Source organism: Apus apus, chromosome 4 (genome assembly GCF_020740795.1).
Source record: "Apus apus isolate bApuApu2 chromosome 4, bApuApu2.pri.cur, whole genome shotgun sequence".
Taxonomy (NCBI): domain Eukaryota; kingdom Metazoa; phylum Chordata; class Aves; order Apodiformes; family Apodidae; genus Apus; species Apus apus.
Genome location: NC_067285.1, coordinates 21,637,531 through 21,658,634, shown reverse-complemented (window position 1 = coordinate 21,658,634; position 21,104 = coordinate 21,637,531). Strand labels below are relative to the sequence as shown.

The following is a 21,104-nucleotide window of genomic DNA, read 5'->3' as shown; positions in this document are numbered from 1 at the left end:
CAGACTGTTCTTTGCATTACATGTGGAGTGATGGGTCAGATGGAAAGAAACTGCTTTCTTTTTTGAACTTCTCTTCCCATATGTTGGGTGAATTCCACCTTGTCCTACTTCATAATTGTTACATCTTAAAGAATGCCTGCAGAAATAGCCATTGTGAAACTTAAGAGTTCCACGTTTCTCTTGGAAAACCAGTTGCCAGACTGTAATCCAGAGATCATTGCTGGTCTAGGATGCTGCACCAAGGAATTTGTAGAAACATAATTTCTAGAGCTACCCATTAAAATTTGCTGATAAGTTTCTGACAGTCAAAGCAGCTGCTAGTGTTTTGTGATCCAAAAAGTTTGGGAAGATTGTGCTCTGGTCCAATATGAGCTTATTTGCCAGATTTACTGTTGGCTCTTCATGGTGACTTTTAAAATTCTTTCAGGCACCTTCAGACGCTTCTGATGTTTACAATTTTGCTTCCTTTTGGCAGGGGAGCGTTTCTCTCTCTGTAAGCAGTGGAGTACAGTGCTCTAAGCTCCTCTTCATTGCTCCTGTTTGCACAGTGACTCAGACCCTTGCATTCCTCCCCTTGCTGATAGAGCCATCTCTTGAACCTGATAGAAAGCTGGCCAGCCCTGCAACCCCAGCAGTGATCCGTAGCAGACTTGGACCAGGTTCTTTTGGTCCTTTTTGGTGCTTCCAGCTCCCTTTGAGTGGATATACGCGTGCAGGAGTCTCCAAGCCTGTATATGTATGATTAACTCCACAGTGCAAACAGAAGATGTTTGATCTTCTGACTAGTGAACAAGGTCTGATGTCAGGAAGGAGAATAGCTGTTGACATTCAGCAGTCAGGCTGCCATGTGCCCAGTTGCTGCTTCCCAGAAGCAAAGGGCATCTTTGTGATCACTTCTCACAAACGCTGTGCCCACGCTACACAGGCAAGTTACTGCTGTGCCCACAGGTGCTCATTGCATATTGCAAAGATGCTCATACTCTCCTATTTTCTGTATTCTAGGCTCTCTGTGACCTTTCCTCTCGTCTTTCCTCTGTGTGAAGGAAGGGAAACCATGGCATGCTAACAGTGGAAGGGAGGGGGAGAGGAGAGAGGTATCATTACCAAGCCAGTTCCTGGGGTCACTGGGTGTGGATGGGACATGATTATATCTTATGTCAGAAGTAGTGCTTAGAGCTGTTTTGGCAGCAGTAGCTGTGACGAGGCAGAGCAAGCTGCCAGGCCTTGTTACACAGTGCATGTGTGTTACAGGACATGACTGCAGGCTCAGAAGTACAAGGAAATGGCTCTTTGGTTGGGCTTGTCTTACCTACTTCTAAACCCAGTTGCTTGGGACTCTGCAGGTAACAGCTTTACCTGTGTGAGCCATTTTACTGAATGTAGTCATCTTGAGACACAGTTGCTAACCTGGGTCACATGCAGGCTTTTTTCATGCTGGAAATCTTGAAGGGGCCCCAGGTTGTGACCTGCATCCTCCCTGCTGCAGTTCTGGGTTCATACCAGAGAGCCAGATACTTAATGCAGCAGATTTTTCCTCTAGATGTTTCACTAGCAATTCAAAGGGATGAGCCACCCTTTGGTGTCATGCTACTTCGCTGATATCTCCCAGAAATGGGCAAAATACATGAGACACATCCTTTTGCTGCCTTGGGTGCTCCATGGCATGGCCTTGCAGTTACAGAGAGGATCTTTCTGTCCTTTGTTCTGTGTTGTATTTAGCACATTCTTTTTACACAACAGCACCAAGCACAGGCTGCTCTTTGAAGTGGAGGTGCCAGAGTCTGTCTGGCAGGGCCTCTCTGTCAGCTCAGTAGGAAACCAGAAGTGAAAAACTCACAGACAGATGAACATGATCAATCTTTAACAGTGCTTACTTTCCACATGTCCCACAGTCCTGCCACTGTTTTCTGTTGCCTACCTGAAGACTGGGGGTGTGAACACCTTATGGACAGGATTAAATTAATTTCACAGTATCTTGGGGATGGCTTAGGCACAAAAAACTACTATCTGTCACTACCTCTTGTCTCACTGAGACCAGTCCACGGAGACACTGGGCAGAAGACTGAATTCAGACCTCCTGAGTGCCAGCAAATGTCTTAATCCCAAGACCATTTGTCTCCTGCTTCCCTCTTTTGCTCTTCCCCTGCTGTGAGTGGGAAAGGCATTCCTGACATATGTCAGTGAAGCCTGTTGTTGCCTGCTGACCTTACCTGGCATCATCAGGACTAAGCTCTGAACTGTTCAGCAATGGGTACTTCTACTATGACTTGAGGTCTCTTCTCCTCCCTGCTCTAGGAGACACTGGGCAGAGAGTGTTACATCATCCACATAGTCATTCTTCCCTTGGCTGCAGTGTTCTGCTATTGGTTTGGTAACTTATAGCCATGGTGTGGTTTGTGTCTGGAAAAGTGCTATTGCATTACAGGCACTGAGATGCCCAATTCCATGGGACCCATCAAAGCCACACACCAGAGTGAAGCTGACAGCAGCCTTTGCACTCTTTTTCCAAAAGTTAAACTACTGAAAAAACAGACAGGATGGAAACATACCTGCTTTAGAGAAGTGATGGCTTGGCAAGGCAGAGATAGCATATGGGCTCCTGAGCACTGCAGTGCTTGGAGGGGTTCCCATGGGTGCTCAGTGCCACTTTGCCCAAGGGTTTATATCCTGAGGCTTGGCAGGATATTTTTCAGGGACTGCTTATGCTGTGGGCTCTTTCAAGCTAAAACTTTATCAGCTGGTGTTTGCTTCTGGGACGATGTCTTAGTGCCATGTCTCTTTGCAGTTCATGTTTATATTCCCAGGTGTGCATTTACTTTTTAAAGTGTGAATTGCCAGATATTCCTTTACACTTGAGACATCAACTCCAAAGTGAACGAAAGTTGACAGGAAGTGGGTCTAGAAATAACTCCTGTGAAAACTGCCCCTTGTGCCCCTCTCCCTGGCCTGCTCCCCTGATGGAGCTGGCACCTCAGCTAGAGAGGTCACCCTGATTGTGTCTTGGGGAGAGGACGGAAAGTTCCTGTTCTCCAATGAAAGAGACTTTGTGAGGTTTTGACTAGGAGGGAGTCACTGACTAACCATTGTTTCCCTGAATGTCCCAGAGCCACTTGAATGGGATTTTAAATCATCTTCTAGACTCACAGCCAGGGCTCAGTTACCATTCTCAGGCATTACTGAGAGGTCTGTGTCCTTTGTCTCCCGAGTTCCTCCTGTCTTGCAAGTGCTACATTTCTTTCATTTTTTTCATCAGGGCATTGCTGCATACTGGCTGATAAACATTCATCAACCCAGACAGTCAGGGCAATCTAAGATCTTTGAACAGACTCTTGCTGACAGTAGAATCTAGCTAGGAAGAAAAAGTACTGTTACCAGTACTGATTTACCAATATCCCATGTTTTTCCTGTTTTCAGATCAGCATCTTCATGACCCACCTATCCAACTATGGGAATGACCGTCTGGGACTGTACACTTTTGAGAGCCTGGTCAAGTTTGTGCAGTGCTGGACCAACCTTCGCCTGCAAACACTGCCCCCTGTCCAACTTGCAAAAAAGTACTTTGAAATCTTTCCCCAGGAAAAGAATCCCTTGTGGCAGGTGAGAAGGCAGCTTTAACTGCTCCTAGTCATTTTCCAAGAGATACATTCCACATTTAAAGTGTGGTGAGACTGCTGATCCAGAGCACAGAGGGGTAATGCATAAAGCTTTTAGGTTTCATCTTTGTGGCTTGAGGGTGTAGGTGGTAAACTGCAAGGTGGAAGGGATGGGTGGTAGGAGCTGTAAGGACACAGTCACGGTGTGAGCTTAGGGACAGGGATGGCTGTCATTAGTGACTGGGGGGCAACTTGCAGGCATCTGGGTTATTAAAGGGCTTATATTAGAACAAGCTGCTGTGAAATGTTAGGTGTGTGAGGAAGAACACTGGTGCTGGAGGAGTTTGCAGGCATGTTAATGTGATTAATCATAAAGTAATTTCACACTGCAGAATTCATATTGATTAAATAAAAACATCCTTATTCCATTTTATCCCAGTGCAGCAGTTCTCTGCATGGTAATGAGCAGATGAAATTAACAGGAGGTGGTAGAGTTGTCTCTCTGCCAGTAGTACACAGATGTCAAGCTGTATTATCATGGTGGCCCAGCCTAGCATGGATACACAGGGCAAGGCCTGTGGTTAATGCTCTCAGAGGGACTTTGGCTCCCATCTCACTTCATAGCTTTTGAAAACATTTCCCCATGTTTTTTCTTAACTCTTCTTGATGCCTGGCAGAGCAGTGATGTGGCTGTGAAGTGTTCTTCATATGCTAATGGCATTTTCCCAAGAGGACTGGCCTTCCAGCTTTTCCTCCCCTTTCTGTTAGCTCCTGTGGTAATGCTTAATCCCATCATTTGTGATACAGAATCCCTGTGATGATAAGAGGCACAAGGATATCTGGTCCAAAGAGAAAACATGTGATCGACTTCCCAAGTTTCTCATCGTTGGACCTCAGAAAACTGGTAATGTGAATATTTTAATCTAAAGATAGATTGCAGCTTCCATCTCATTCTGGCAGAGAGGAGAGCTGGAAAGGTCCATGTTGTAGGTTTGTATGGCTGCACATGGTGCAAGCTGCCAAATGGCTGCAGAGGACATTTCAGAGACTCTCAGATTTGTTCTAACCTAAATCTGGCAAGTCTGTCAGTACTTTGTGTTCTGGCACTTTGCTTGGCTCAGTCCTGATTTGCAGGGAAAAGCCCTACCTGCAGAGTCCTGTGTTGGCCTTTCCACATAAGCTCAGAGAAGCTGACCTTTCTTAGTGTGTCACAAACAAGCTGTCAGCAGGACCAACACACACGCTCAGCAAAGGTTATGATTAATTCCCCTTAGTGCTTTTATTGCAACAGATCCATGTATCCACTGCACGTCCCATGTCACTACCAGCAGGAGGTAAAGGTGCTCTTTTGTCTGACCTCTGTCACCACTTAACTGTGGTGGCACTGTGGTTGGCAGTGACATGGCTGTATATACTGTACTGAGGAGTCTCTTCTAGGCTTAAGGGACTTCAAACCGTGGCTTTTTCTGTAGTGCAGTGAAACAGCAGCCACCATCACACTCAGGAAACAGTGATCCTGGCTTTAGGAGGAAGCTTGTCCCAGCCAAGCTGCTGCTTCCTGCCTGTGTCACTGTGAAGGTCTGTTGGTATATGTGCAGTATGAGCCCTCCTGTATCATTGCCCAAGCTGCTTGCAATGGCACAGTAAGAAAACCCTTCTCCTGGCTGATTTCCTGGCCTGCTGGAGGCCTACAGCTGTGTGCAGAGCAGGATTATTTGGTTTCGCTGGGTAAAAGAAAAACATCTGCAGCAGAGGCAGGCCAAGGTATCTCTAGGTGAATTCTTATCCAGGGACACAAATGTCCTTAGCACATCTCCTTTCCAAACACGATACTGTTCTGCAGTGCCCAGGCCACCTCCTGTTTTGCAGGTACTGGTTCTGCCACATGACAATGTGGCTGTGCCACCAGGGAAAAAACATGTGAGGTAGCCCAGCCATGGTGAGAACATAGGATAGCTGACATGGGTGACAGCTGTCATGCTAAGGAGGTGACTTAATTCAGCTGTATGAGCTGAAGTGAGGGATTGAGCAGGATTGAACTGCCGAGTCAAATTCAGTCCTGACATGCTTGGTGTCACTGCTGTTGTAACCTGCATGAGTTAAGGGGTGGGTTAGCCATGCATGGTGAGACTGCGCCTGCTTGGGGACTGTTCTTTGCAATGTAAAGCCTTTCATTCAGCCAAGCATTATCTGTGACCCAGGTTCTGTTAACTGGTTTATTTTGCAGGCACAACAGCTGTACACTTCTTCTTGACCATGCATCCAGCTGTCACCAGTAACTTCCCAAGTCCATCCACCTTTGAGGAGATCCAGTTTTTTAATGGACCCAACTATCATAAAGGAATTGATTGGTAAGAACCCTGACACATGTTGTTATATGATAAGGTGCACCCATGTTGTCTTCTCCTGAGTCTCTCTGTATGTCCACTTCAGCCACCTGAGTAGCTTCTCCATTTCTGAGCAGCTCTTTTCATTGCTACTGCTCAGCACATGTTCTCTGTTTTCCTGCTTAGTCCCAGGAGCAGGACAGGTAGTTTCTGATATTAGTGACTGTTCACCAGGAGACTTCTAGGCATAACTTAGCTTTACAAAATCACTTTGTTGAATGTGCTGCTGTCATGGAAGTTTCTTCTCCTTTGACATGCAAAACAGACAACAGTGTGCTCATTCAAAAATTATTCATGGTTTTTGAGTTAAGACACAAAGGACAGAGGGGATAACCTCCATACTGATCTGAGCCCTTTAGACTTAACAGAGACGGCACTGCATTCCTTGCAGTGCCTGCATTGTCTCTTTGGCCACATGCATACCCTGGCCTTTTCCTGTACAAGGGTGCAATTTGATAAAAGTGTTTCATGGCAAGGATGTACTAGTGTCACTATGGCACTATTATGGCAACGTGTTTCCAGGCAGAGAAATTTCAAAGTTGTCTCTTGCTCAAAGCATGAACTTTGGGTCTGCTGTGGCACTGCAGTCCCTTGTGTGGCTCTGAGGGACAGCTGTGTGGCAGTAAGGCATTCTGCCATGGTATTTCTTTGTGCATGAGTTGTGGGAGATTTTGTCTGAGTTTTCTGATAATTTAAAGGACTATTGAGAAGGAAGATGGTTGGTACCTGAGTGAAGCTCAAATGAGTCAAGCACTACAGAGCAGTTGTACTAGCTGATAGATGGGCTTAGAAAGTGTAGGGTTTTGCATCCATCCCCTAGAAGAGTCATCCAACTTGGGTGTAGCATCACATGCAAGAGGAGAAACTTCATGTTAAGGATGAAAAACATTTAAGTTTGTTGTACAGCTTAAATTTCAGCAGAGACCAGTCTTCCAGTGTTTTATAGTGCCTTGTACCCTCTCCCCTCCTGTTACTTGAATGATTTACAGTTTCTGCATTACTCATTTTAAAAGCTCCTGTGAGGCATAGCAGAGCTCTTGACCCAGTGTCTCAGTTATGTATTAAGGTACAAATAAATATATAATTTAGATGGGTCTAAACCAGAGGTCAGTGGAAGGGCAGGCAGCTGATTCTGACCTTATTCTTTGGAAGAGGGTTTCTCTTTTCTCCTGGAGCTTACAACTAGTACCTACCCTCCTCCTTTTCCTTCCACTGCCCAAGGACTTGGGGAACACACTGTCAGTAACATAATTTCTCCAGCTTTGTGTATTGCACTCCAACACCCCTTTCCAAGCCATGCCTCTGCCAGCACTGCACCCGTTTGCCCATCCACTGCATTACTGAGCAGGTGCAGTTCTGCAAACTGTGTCTGTTGAAGAGGAGCAAACACGTTGTTTTGGCATGGGCCATTTTTCTGTTGGGCCATGCAGCTCACCAGTGTCCCATCTGTTCGGCAGGTACATGGAATTCTTTCCTATCCCATCCAATGCCAGCACAGACTTCATGTTTGAGAAGAGTGCCAATTACTTTGACACAGAGGTGGTACCAAAACGTGGTGCAGCTCTGCTGCCTCGAGCCAAAATCATTACAGTTCTGATCAACCCTGCTGACCGAGCCTACTCATGGTACCAGGTAACTTCCCTGCATTGTTCTGTGGATGAGGGCCAGCAAGATGTTCCAGTGGGGTGAGGTGGCAAGCCTGGGGCAGAAAGCTGTGGATCCATATCCATAAAGGGGCCAGGGGAGATGATGCAGACTGCCTGCAGAGTGTGGAGAGTGTTATATACAAAGGCATTTGTGGGTGGTTGTGCCGAGACACTGGCGTCTGCACAGAAATGTGCAAGGTACAATTTGTGTTCCGGCTCCTAAACTCAGCTTATCTTTTTCAGCACCAGCGGGCTCACAGTGACCCTGTGGCACTCAATTACACCTTCTACCAAGTGATCTCTGCAAAATCCCAAGCCCCTCAGGATCTGCGCAACCTGCAAAGCCGATGCCTGCTCCCTGGCTGGTATTCAACTCACCTAGAGCGCTGGCTGACTTACTACCCCTCTGGGCAGGTAGGTCTGGCAGCAGAGGCTCTCGTGTAGCCCTTGTAGGTTTAGTGTAGAGGAGAACAAACTGTAATGCATACACATCTACTTCCTTCCCGGCACATTTTCATTTCACCTTTTGTCTTGTCTTTTGGAACAAGAGCCACCACTTGCTTCCCTCTGTTACGAGCTGGGAAAAAATCAGCCTTGAATACTCCAATTTTGCACTTTATTGTATTTGTAAAAGTAAATGAGTGCAAGAGAATACTGTGATCTCCACAATATTGAGAAGTTCAGCAAGAACAGCAGTGTTAGCACTCCCTTCCTTTATCTTGGCAGCCTACAGCCCAGGGACCCTCTTCAAGCCTGGTAGGTGTTCACCTACTTGCTGTGGTTTCATTGCTTAAAAAAGAAGCTCTTGGTCTTGTCCACTTCTAAGTTCCCATATTGTGAGGCCTTTAGTTGTCTGCTGAAGGGAAATTCTGATGCAGAGATGTCAGGATTCTGTTTCGTGTATAAATTTGCAAAATGTCACTGAATAGAAAATATAGAATTATTGTCTCTGAATTCCCAAGAAGTTTAAGTGTCTAAAACTGTATGAGTAACAATATATTTTTTTCAAGTTCCTTTCTGCTTCTGGGGTTATCCTCAGTCTATAATCCAGCAGTTTTATAATCCAGCAGTCTTATTCTCTGCCAGAGCAGTAACCTAAACGGTACAGGACAGATCTGTCAAGACTGAGAGAAACATGGGAAAACATTCTTGGGCTCGTGTCTCATTTTCTTACTATTCCTGGAGGTTATTGCTGTGAGGAATGACAGAGCCAGACTCATCATCCTTGTACTTATTATGGGTCAGGGTCTTCTACCTTCCTCAAACTTCAGTTAACATGACTATTTTTCTACTGTGCCTTTTAGAATAGGTAATTTATTAGCACAATTGTTGTTCATTAGTGTCTATTATACACATAAAGAGAGAATAATAATAGGTTACAGAGGAATACTTAAGACAGTGGCTGCTGACATCTACAAAGAATACATAAGATTTCCAGAGATGATCTCTAAATCATGCCACTGCTGGGACTTAATGACCATCAAAGGCATTAGGTGTGGCCAAAGGCATATTTATTCAGTGAAGCCTGTCGTGATCTATTGTCTTATAGTACTTGTGGTCCATGTCATAACTCTTCTGCCTGTGGTGACAAATGAGCCATGTCCCCTCACCATGTTGCTCTAGAGTAAACAGGCTTTGACAGTCTTTACTCACATATGCCAAGGCCAGGGGAATTTTTAGGTCCAGGAAGCTCATGGGTGTATTTAAGCACAAGTTCTCAGAGGCTAAGGTAGCTGCTGTCTTTTCAGCTTCTCATTGTGGATGGTCAGGAGCTGAGACACAACCCTGCCTCTGTAATGGACAACATCCAGAAGTTCTTGGGAGTTACGCCGCTCTTCAACTACACCCAGGCCCTCAGGTAGGGAAATCATTTTTGGGAAGATGCTTTCTTAGACAGCTGTGATACTAATAATCACTTGATTGGAATAATACTTCTTACCTCTGGCTACAAGACCTGCCAAAGTTTGAGAGGTATGCCTAAACCTAAAACTAGGTTCAGATAGCATGAGGTGCTGTGCTAAGACTGGAATCATACCTTAGTCTTTCCAGAAATTAAAGGGGAAGGTGTAGGTTTGGTTGTTGTTTTTTTTTTGCACTGTCATGGAGAAGTATGAGATTGCTCTCAGCAGTAATTACAGTGTTTTCCTTTTGGTCTTTGTGATTTCAGAAAAGGTGCTGGAATTACTAGCACTCCTTATGCTTTGTGTTATACCTGTATCTGACAGAAAGTAGAGGAAGTATGATTAAAAATGTATGACAAGCTGCTCATATCTTCAGCTAGGGTGAGATTAGGGACACATCACTCAGTTTTGAGGTAAAGAACCTATTATTGCAGAAGACATGGACTTGACACGTACTCAGAGGAAATGTCTGAGAAAATAAAAGTGGAGGCACTACTTTGCTGCTACTAAGTTGAAGGATGTTACTCAGCCATTACTGTGATCTTGCCCACACTGCAAATACAATTAGTCTGAATAGATTAAATGCTAGCTGAGGGGAAAACTATGACTATCAGTCTTCAGTGGAAACTCTACAAGCCCACTGGAGATCCTGAATATTATTCTTTGCAGGTGAAGCAGCCTATGTTAGCTGAGGGGAGTAAGTGGTGTGTATGTGTGTGGGCATAAACCAATTGCCCTTTCTTTTAAGAGTAGAGGAGAACCAAGTCAGTTCTGCTACAGTAATTTCCAAGAGGGCGGCATGTTACTTGAAAGCTGTACTTGGTGAAGCACATGTGGTGATGGTAAATTAACTAGTTCCAGTAGTGGTACTGGCTGGTACCCTTCAGCCAGGGTCAGAAAATAAATGGTATTGGTCAACTTGCCTAGGAGTTTGGTAGAGGAACTTGCTTAGAGACCTCAAGGTCACCTTTGGCTAGTTGCGGGGACAGAACAAACTAGACCCAGACATAGTTCCTAGAATTGCCTTATACCTGTGTTATAGCAAGAAGAAAAACACTGACTCTCTAAAATGATATGGGGATTCTCTAATACTTCGCAACTATAAGGAGAGTTGGAAGAATTTACATACACTACAACATTATTATTCCTTCCCAGCCAAACAGACAAATATTGTAACACTGTGTTACCTTTGAAATTTGCATAAAGCTGAAACAGTCATAGTTGTAATGGATCTCTTGTCAAAATAGTCAAGTTCTAAAAAAATAAAACGAGCCAACACTACAAATAAATATATAGAACCTAAGCCCAGTTTGTAAAGTATTGAAACAGGAAATACCTACAGATTCACTTAATTTCTGCTGCTACTAATTGGGCATGTGGCCATATCTTTTAAGAATAAGTATCCTTTTCAGGTTTGATGAACCAAAAGGCTTTTGGTGCCAGCTGCTAGATGGAGGAAAGACTAAATGCCTAGGAAAGAGTAAAGGAAGAAAATACCCTGATATGGATTCCTCGGTGAGTAACTGTCTCGATCTCAGTAAAACAGATAGAAACATCCCAGCAAACCAACCTGGATTTTCATACCATCTGTGTCCTAGATGACTTATGAAATGTGTTGAAGGTAACTTTTTCTTTCACACTTAATGTGGTCTCTGTCTTCCACAACACAGTCACGGCTGTTCCTAAGAGACTTCTACCGGGAGCACAACATTGAATTATCCAAGCTGATGAACAGACTTGGGCAACCCCTTCCAACCTGGCTCCGAGAGGAACTGCAGAACTCCAGCTGGAGTTGAGAGGAGCTCCCTTGTCCCCAGTGCCATTGGGATGTGTGGTGCTCCAATGTGTGCTATGATGCCATCTGTCGTCAAGCCAAAACAACTGGACAAACCAGCAGGAGCAGAGAATGTGCATGTGGAGCCTTTCCACACCATTAGGAAGGGCTGCTGCCTCTGGCACTGCCCTGGGACACAGAGTGTGTCACGTTCTTGAGTATTAATGGTGTGATACACTTTGACTTTCACTTACAGGAAGGATTTTGAGTGCCTGCCCTACTTTTGGCAGGGGAGAGCACACAGTTAATGCTTTATGTCTAAATTACTCTTCTCAGTATATGAAACAGGCAGTAGCTGGAGGGTAAATGTGTTACTCCTCTGAGTCCAGAAGACTTAAGAGGTAAGTTACTGTGCCCACTGCTGCAAAAAAGAGCAGCAGCTTAATAAAGGGGGAATCTAGCCCAGTGAGCCCCAGCTTTTTATCTAGTAGTGTATTTGGCAACAGCAAGGTTGCCTTCTACCAAGACTGCCTTCTACCTCCCCATGGAAGTACAGTGGCCATTATCATTACTTACAGTGCCACTGTGTGCAGCTATTGGGGATTGCATCTTCTTGGAGACAGATGTAACAGATGTAAGATTGCCTCTTCTATCTGCAGCATTGTTAGTGTGATACAGTAACTTGGGTAATGGGCAGTGAGAGATAAGGCAAAGCTGCAGATACTGACACACACAGAATTAATTTGTTATCTTAGGGAAAGGTTGCCATATGTGGCAATGGAGGCAAATATTTCTCTGCAGGGACTCTACACATTTCAAAAGATAACCAAGGGGCAGTACGTCCCCTTAGAACTCTTTGGAGGCATGTGGCAGTGCAGCACAGCAGCTGGGGGAGGTAAAACTTGGGTATTGAAAAATAAGACTGATAAATCTGAAAGCAGACAACTTAGCTCCCCAAGTCTGATCAGCTTAAGAAAATTAAAATTAAAAAGCAAAATTTTTCTCTTTCCAACAGCTCCAGGGCCCCTGCCATCTATGCTGATAGCAAGCACCTGTTTTAATCCCCCTGCAGTCCAACAATCCAAGGAGAAAAGCAGAAAACAGTTAAAAGCAAGTATCTCAGAAATAACTGGAAGGCTTGGAGCTAGAAGTGGTGTGTTGTATCCAAAAGGGAGTGTTTAGTTTACTACTGCACATAGTCAAGTAAGTACACTAAGGTGCTGTGCCTCTTCCTGCAGTTTCTAGATAATTATTCTCAGAGGAAATCCTCCATCATGGTTGTACATGTTTTCTCTTGCTGAGCCATGGGCTTCTGGAGTTGTGTGGGCCATCATCCCTCCTTCCCAGGTACAGCTGTTCCTTGGAGGTTGCTGCAGTTCCAGAGAAGAAGATGGGCAGTATCCATATGAACACAGATTATGGAACCTTCCACAACTGTCATGAGTTACTTTTCTCCTATCACGGGAGAGAAATTGCTTAAACCAAGCTTTTCCATTGAGCCTTAGGTATTGTGTATTTCTGAATGAATGGTGCATTTACCGTTGTATGTAAATGTATATAGTATGCAATATAGTATTTTATTTCATGTGCCCTTGGAAAGGGTTCTTTTGTGCAGCCAAAAAAAAAAGGACAGAAAGACTAGAAACCCCTCTCTCACTCCTGTTAGAGAGATGAGCCTGACTTCCTGCACTGGATTCATGTATAGGATCATTCACATTGAATGATAATGAAGAAATTTCTTGGCTCTTGAAGCTGAGCACAAGTGTCTGAATAAAGGCTAGAAGTAGTAGTAAGTGGATTCAATAAATGTACTACTTATTTTTCTTCTTTGTGATGTTTTGCAATGATGTCATGGACCCTAAGCCGGTAGAAGCAGAAGAAAAACTGCAAAACCTACTCTAGCCCTTACAGCTGATGTTGGGAGGGGCAACAAAGGTGTTTTACCTTATATTTGTAACAACACAGAAACAGTGTCCTAAGGCTTCTTCCTCTGCAGGTGCCACTGCAGGCTTGCAGAAGCTGCCAGAGCTCACAGCCTGTAGTCAGAGACTCACACTTACTGGTCTGCAGTAGTTTCCAGCTGCTGCGCTGCAGCAACAGTGCTGCTGTGCACCTCCTGTCCAGGTGTGGTCCAGAGCCTTGCCTTGGCCAGCAGCCTGTGACCTACAGCAATAAGCAACCTTACATTGAACTGGAAGCAAAATAGTATTTCAATAGGCACAGTTATGACAGCATTATAAAACAGCCTTAACAGCTCTCACTTCACCAAACACAAGTAAACACAGCAGCAGTGCAGCTGTCACAGGAGGATCCCAGGACCAATGACGTTACTGCTGCTCCACTAAACAGTTTCTTCCTCTTAAGCCATTACAGCTTGTGACTTACACAGTTACTTCATGCTTAACCTCGGACTGGTACATCTTTGAAGAGACAAACTTAAGACTTCAAAGATACTCAAGGTACCAGGAATAAATTTTGGGAGGGGCTCTGTTTACTGGTGCTAGCCTTTTTCACTCAAGGCAGCTAAGGACACCTGTCTTCTCACTATTTATTCTTTTACTAGCCCCCATTGCTTCATTTCTATGCTTTTCTTGTTCTTACTGCTTATGCTAACATCAAACAAATTACCTGCTGTGCTCAGATCCAAATGCGGGATGTCCTTATCTGATCTAGCTGATAAAAGAGTCATCTTCAAATCTGGTAACTCTGACAGCACATTGCTGCAGCAGCTGCCCTCCCTCCAGACATCCCTTCAAAGCTGTGGAAACAAACGAACACCCTCTTTTTAAGAGGAGCTCTTGGAAAAGACAACTGAAACATCTTTTCCAGTGAGGTATGTTTGTTACTAGACACTGACCCATTAGGCACTTACATGTTACAGACCTTCATACTTCATTTCCACAGTGGAACTAAACCTCATCTTCTTATCTCACTGTTTAATAACAGAAATTCATGGTAAGCAGTTTACTTCTCAGACGAGGAAAATGGTAAGTACAAAACATTACCTGAAAACTTTTTGTAGTCTGGTACATAGGAAACTGACCCAAAGGAAACCTTAAAAAAGGTGTAATTTGATGCAGGTATCAGCAGCATGTAATTGTAATAGAAACAGTATCCAGGTCATGTCACTGTTCAGAAGTGGAAGGATGTCCAACAGGTGAGAATTGGTAAATCAAGTTCTAGGAAACAACTTCTGGGTTTTTTTTCAGGCTTGGTTTGCCACAAAAAAGTATTCCCAGCACTCACCTATCTCCTACTCTTGAGAACTAAGTAAAAAGAATGTATTAAATATATTTTTCAATTCCAAGACTCAATTCCCCCTCATTCTAATCCATATAGTCTTACCGACTCTCTGGGATCTCCAAAATGCTTGTAAACCAGCATGTCCACAGTGGTGACTGCCTTGCCAATACCAGTCTGAAACCCAGCTCCTGTAGACAGACAGGACAGATGGACGGGACAGACAGATGGGTTAGACAGGAAAGGACAGAAGGACAGACAGACAGGACAGATAGAACAGACAGGGTAAACAGACAGATAGGACAGACAAGACAGGACAGACAGACCTGTCTGTATGTCCTGCCTGTCTGTCCTGTGTGTTCTGTCCGGTATGTCCTGTCTATCTATCCTACCTCTTCTGTCTGTATGTCCTGCCTGTCCTGTCTGTCCGTCCTGTTTGTCCTGTCCGTCCAGTCTGTCTGTCCATCCTGTCCGTCTGGCCTCTCCATCCTGTGTGTCCTGTCTGTCTATCCTGTTGGTCATGTCTGTCCTGTCTGTCTGTCCGTCCTGTCTTGTCCATCTGTTTATCCTGTCTGTCCTGTTTGTCCGTCTGTCTGTGCTGTCTATCCTGTCTGTCCATCCTGTCTGTAGTGCCTGTCATGTGTCTGTCTGTCTGTCCTGTTTGTCCCTCTGTCCTGTCTGTCTGTCCTGTCTTGTCCATCTGTCTGTCCTGTCTGTTTGTCCTGTCTCTTTGTCCTGTCAGTCCTGTCTGTCTGTCCTGCCTGTCTGTCTGTGCTGTCTATCCTGCATGACAAGACAGACAGACACGGAAAGCAGGACAGACAGGACAAATAGACAGGACAGACAGATAGACTGGAGAGACAGACAGGACAGAAAGAGAGGGGACAAACAGGACAGGCAGACAGGACAAACAAGACAGACAGGACTGACAGGATGGACAGATGGACAAACAGAATGGACAGGACAGACAGGACAAATAGACAGGACGGACAGGGCAGACAGGACAGATGAACAGACAGAAAGGACAGGCAGGACAGACAGACAGGACAAACAGGACAGAGGGACAGACAGGACATACAGACAGGATGGACAGGACAAATAGGACAAAGAGACAGGACAGACAGACTGACAGGATGGACAGGCAGGACACACAGGACGGACAGAACAGACATACAAACAGAACAGACAGGACAGACAGATAGGAGAGACAGGACACACAGGACGGACAGACAGGCCAGACGGACAGGACAGACAGCACAAACAAGACAGGATGGACAGACAGGACAGACGGACAGGGCAGATGGGACAGATGAACAGACAGAACATACAGACAGAAAGGACAGGCAGGATAGACAGGACAGACAGACATGGAAAACAGGACAGACAGACAGGACAGGCAGGACAAATAGGCAGAGACGACAATGAGGACAGACAGACAGGAGAGACAGGACGGACACGAGACAGACACGACAGAGAGATGGGACATATAGACAGGACAAGACACTGACAGGATGGACAGACAGACAGGATAGAGGGACAGGACAGACAGGACAAACAGGATGGACAGACAGGACAAACAGGACAGAGGGACAGACAGGACAGGCAGGATAGACAGCACAGACAGAAGGGCAGACAGGACTGACAGGACAAATAGACAGGACAGACAGGGCGGATAGACAGACGGACAAGACAGGACAAAGAGACAGGACAGACAGACAGGATAGAACAGACAGGCAAGACAGGATAGGACAGACGGACAGAATGGGCAGACAGGACAGACGGGAGAGACAGACACGACAAACAGGATAGACAGAACAGACAGGACAGATGGACACGGAAGGCAGGAGAGACAGGACTGACACACAGACAGGATAGACGGACAGGACAGACCAACAGGATAGGCAGGACAGAGGGACAGAACGGCCAGAGAGACAGGACAGACAGACAGATAGAGAGGAGAGACAGGACACAAAGGACGGACAGACAGACACGATGGACAGACAGACAGGACGGACACACGAGAGACACGACAGAGACAGGACATACAGACGGGACAAACAAGACAGGACTGACAGGATGGACAGGCAGGCAGGACAGACTGGACAGACAGGATGGACAGACGGGCAGACAGGATGGACAGACACAACAAACAGGATGGACAGAGAGGACTGACAGGACAAATAGGACAGACAGGATGGACAGACAGACAGGACACATGGACAGACAGGACAGACGCACAGGACAGACAGGCAGGACAGACAGGCAGGACAGACAGCACAGGACGGATAGACAGGACGGACACACGGGACAGACAGACATGGAAAACAGGACAGACAGACAGGACAGGCAGGACAAATAGACAGGACAGGCAGAGAGGACAATGAGGACAGACAGATAGACAGGAGAGACAGGACATACAGACAGGACAAACAAGACACTGATAGGATGGACAGACAGGATAGACGGACAGGACAGACGGACAAACAGGACAGACGGATGGGACAGGCAGTACAGACAGGATGGACAGACAGGACAAACAGGACAGACAGACAGGCAGAAAGGACAGGCAGGATAGACAGGACAAACAGCACAGAGGGACAAACAGGACGGACAGACAGGCCAGACACATGACAGACGGGCACTACAGACAGGCAGGACAGACAGGACAAAGACAGGACAGGCAGAGAGGACAAAGAGACAGGACAGACAGGACAAAGAGACAGGACATACCGACAGAGAGGATAGACAGGACAGACAGACAGAACGGCCAGAGAGACAGGACAGACAGGAGAGACAGGACACACAGGATGGACAGACAGACACAACAGATGGACAGGACAGGCAGGAAAGACAGGATAGACAGCACAGACAGGACGGATAGACAGGACAAATAGACAGGACAGGCAGAGAGGACAAAGACAGGTCAGACAGACAGGACAGAAAGACAGGAAAAACAGGACAGACACGACAGGACAAACAAGACAGACAGGATGGACAGGACAGAGGGACAAACAGGACAGAAAGGACAGGCAGGACAAATAGGACAGACAGACAGGACAGACAGGGCGGACAGGCAAACAGAAAGGACAGAGGGACACGACAAACAGGATGGACAGGCAGGACTGACAGGACAAATAGGACAGACAGAACAGGACAGACAGGGCACACAGGATAGACAGGACAGAGAGGACAGAGAGACAGGATGGACAGACAGACAGGGTAGACAGCACAGAGAGACAGGACGCGTAGACAGGACAGACGGACACGACAAACAGGACAGACAGGACATACAGACAGACAAAAAGGATAGAGAGGACAGAGAGACAGGACAGACAGACAGGACATACAGACAGACAGAAAGGACAGGCACGACAGACAGGACAGGCAAGACAGACAGACAGGATGGACAGGCAGACAGCACAGGCAGGCAGGACAGAGAGACAGACAGACCAGACAGACAGGACAGACAGGAGCACAGACAGACGGACAGGCAGACAGACAGGATGGATAGACAGGACGGACAGACAGATGGACACGACAAACAGGACAGACAGACAGGACAGACAGGATGGATAGACAGGACAGACGGACAGGACAGATGGACAGACAGAACAGACAGACAAAAAGGAGAGACAGGATAGAGACAGTACAGACAGACAGCACAGACAGGACAGGCAGGACGGACAGACAGGGCATACAGACAGACAGAAAGGCAGGACAGACAGCCAGGACAGACAGGAAAAACAGGACGCAGACAGGACAGACACAGGACACGCAGGACATACAGACAGACAGAAAGGATAGACAGAGAGGATAGAGAGACAGGATAGACAGGACAGGCAAGATGGACAGACAGACCGGACAGACAGACAGGATAGACATATAGACAGGAGAGACAGACAGGACAAACAGGACAGACAGACAGATGTACAGGACAGAGAGGACAGAAAGAACAGACAGACAGGACACATGGACAGGACAGACACGACAGACAGGACGGACGGGCAGACAGGACAGACAGACAAGACAAACAGGACAGACAGAACAGGCAGGACAGAAAGGACAGGCAGGCCAGACAGACAGGACAGATAGAAAAGTCAGACAGGACAGGCGGGACATAAGACAGACCGACCAAGCAGGACAGACAGGATAGACAGACAGGAGAGACAGGACAAACAGACAGGACGGAGAGAGAGGACAGACAGACAGGACAGACAGACAGAACAGGCAGAACATACAGGACACACATACAGGACAGACTGACGGACAGGACAGACGGACAAGACGGACAGGATGGACAGACAAGACAGGAGGCACAGGACAGGATGGATGGACAGATAGGATGGACAGACAGACAGGACAGGACAGACGGACAGGACAGACAGGATGGACAGTCAGACAGGACACACATACAGGACAGACAGACGGACAGACAGGATGGATGGATAAGACAGGGAGGACAGGACAGACAGACAGGACAGACAGACAGGACAGACAGGAGGGATGGACAAGACAGAGAGGAGGGACAGGACAGACAGGATGGACAGACAAGACAGGAGGGACAGGACAGACAGGACAGAGTCAAGGTTGAGTCGTGAGGACATCTATTTTGCACGACTGTTCAGTGCATTACAGCACGGTGTAGCAATACCCAAGCTAGCACTAAATCAGCTGGGAAAATTACAGCCAGTAATCTACTCCAAAATACAACGGTGCTAGGCTTGATAAAAAACAAACCCACAATAAGAATTAAAAAACAGTTTAGGTTCAACAGCTTTGCAGCAGGCTATTTCTGAGTGGTTTCTCAGAGACAGAAAAACACATATTCCAAAAAAATATTAATGTCAGTAAACAAAATTAGACAGAAATACACTTTTCAGCTAACTCCAGCCATACCTGTTGCTAGGCATGTTGCTTCATCAGACAACTCCAACTCCTCTTGTTCTTGGCCTGTAAAGACACTGAAGTCCAAAGGCAAATACTGTTCTGCTAACTCATATTCCTGGAAAGTGCTTCCAAAGAGAAACCTTCACAGGCAAGTAAGATGGCTGAAGGTGGACATGTCCAGAGAGGGCACACCTGATTTACACAGAAAAAGGGTGTAAATAGATCTGCAGCAGCAGATCTATTTGAAAGAAAGAGGCTTGTAATGACTAAAACCTTTATTTTATCCATTCCATAAGAGCAGAAATATCACACTATTCCTTCCAATGAGCCAAATATCTCAAAGTCCAGGTGCAATCTTGGCATGTCTTAGACCAACTACACTAATGCCAAGATTTTCCCCCTGAAGACCCAGAAACTGTAGGGTTCAACAGTTTAAAGTCTAAAAATTCTGCTGTCCCAGATGCAGAATGACAGTGCACAGAGACAAGGGATAAATACCCTATAGGAGCACCCACTAATGTCCTGAGGGAGGGAAGGGATTCACTTACAGTACCTGACCTTTATCTTCTCACATGCTCTCCCTTACATTTTTTTATATATGGCCCCCACTGTATATATATAAAATGAGACACAGAGAGAATCTCTAAGGAGTTGATTTTAAGTATGAAACAGTTAGAAGCAACTGAACACCATCTGTTTTTATCTGCATGTACTGAGCCTTGGACAGAACATCAAAATGCACATCTATGCACTATGCCAGATTGTTTAGCCACTTTTCAGATGGTTTCATCTGCACCTGTAAAAATTAGTCTTCTCCAGCTGTCCACTGAAGTGAGCTGTTATCTCCAGAGATAGGAAAGTATATTTCCTGCAGTCACAAGAGGAAACAAATGTGGCAAGTGAAAGCAAGTCATTGTGAACAAGGGACACAGGAAAGAAGCACGGTATAAAGACCTCATTTGTCTTACCTTCAAGGAACCAACAGTGAATTAGACTTCAGCAAATGTGACAACAACTCATTGCAAGGTCTCCCATCACAGAATATCATGTCTTCATGCAAGCTGGGGCCAGGTCCTATCCTATCCAGACATATCCCCATAGCCATCAGTACTGACTAAATTCGGCATTTGCTACCCAGCCTGGGAAGAGGTGGTAGCCAACACAGAAAACAGCTTCTCCGCTATGTAAAACCATTACTACACTGGAAGAGCTCTAAAGCATCCAGCTGCTGCAGCATCTGGCCATCACTGCAGCCACTTCATGCATTGCTGGTAAGGATAAGGACCTAGAGAACATTTACTTTAACTGAAAAAAGCAAAGGGGTTAACTGAAAGTCAAATGAAATTTGAGTTGCTGCAACCGCTGCTCTCTTACAGGCCTTCAGCTGAAATGTCTTTTGAATCTCTGAGCCTCAGTATTTTCTTCATTCCTAGAATAGTGACCGAACTAACAAGAATGCACTGGGTAATATTTTTTCTGCTTTAATAGATTAATGCTTCTGGAGCTACCAGGGCTCATTTCATCTCCTATAAGGGAAAAATACCTCCCAGCCACATGGCAAGAAAAAAGCACCATCACCTCCTTTCTCACTTCCTCCTTTCTTCTGGCCTTGCTCATATATATTTCCATGGCATACAGCTCAGGAACAGCAACAGATTAACAGATGTGGAAGATCC

The 21,104-nt window shown here is 45.8% G+C and overlaps 2 protein-coding genes across 10 annotated transcripts in view; both read left to right on the top strand.

Annotated features, from left to right (window-relative positions):
- NDST2 (N-deacetylase and N-sulfotransferase 2) overlaps positions 1-13,124 on the top strand; it is a 131,353-nt gene extending 118,229 nt beyond the window's left edge. For 8 of the 9 annotated variants that reach the window (XM_051619587.1, XM_051619582.1, XM_051619585.1 and 5 more), the window contains 8 exons: positions 3,415-3,597; positions 4,401-4,497; positions 5,821-5,944; positions 7,438-7,612; positions 7,870-8,040; positions 9,375-9,484; positions 10,940-11,042; positions 11,198-13,124. In XM_051619587.1, the coding sequence (XP_051475547.1) occupies positions 3,415-3,597; positions 4,401-4,497; positions 5,821-5,944; positions 7,438-7,612; positions 7,870-8,040; positions 9,375-9,484; positions 10,940-11,042; positions 11,198-11,323 (1,089 nt within the window). In that variant the 3' untranslated portion in view covers positions 11,324-13,124. The remainder of the gene's footprint in view (positions 1-3,414; positions 3,598-4,400; positions 4,498-5,820; positions 5,945-7,437; positions 7,613-7,869; positions 8,041-9,374; positions 9,485-10,939; positions 11,043-11,197) is intronic. The other variant, XR_007889489.1, reaches the window with a different exon arrangement.
- An 831-nt stretch (positions 13,125-13,955) lies between these two features.
- LOC127383666 (repetin-like) lies at positions 13,956-19,619 on the top strand. The gene is made up of 5 exons (XM_051616908.1): positions 13,956-14,001; positions 14,248-14,288; positions 16,438-16,685; positions 16,717-16,888; positions 17,436-19,619. Exons 1-5 carry the CDS (start codon positions 13,956-13,958, stop codon positions 18,180-18,182), a joined length of 1,254 nt encoding a protein of 417 aa, XP_051472868.1. The 3' UTR covers positions 18,183-19,619.
- Positions 19,620-21,104: the final 1,485 nt, after the last annotated feature.

Coding starts and splice junctions, on each gene's coding strand:
- LOC127383666 (XM_051616908.1), top strand. CDS start 13,956: ATGTCCTTATCTGATCTAGCTGATAAAAGAGTCATCTTCAAATCTG. Junction 16,686..16,716: donor CAGACAGGATGGACAGACAC/AACAAACAGGAT, acceptor GAGGACTGACAG/GACAAATAGGACAGACAGGA. Junction 16,889..17,435: donor GGACAGACAGACAGGACAGG/CAGGACAAATAG, acceptor CAGGACAAATAG/ACAGGACAGGCAGAGAGGAC.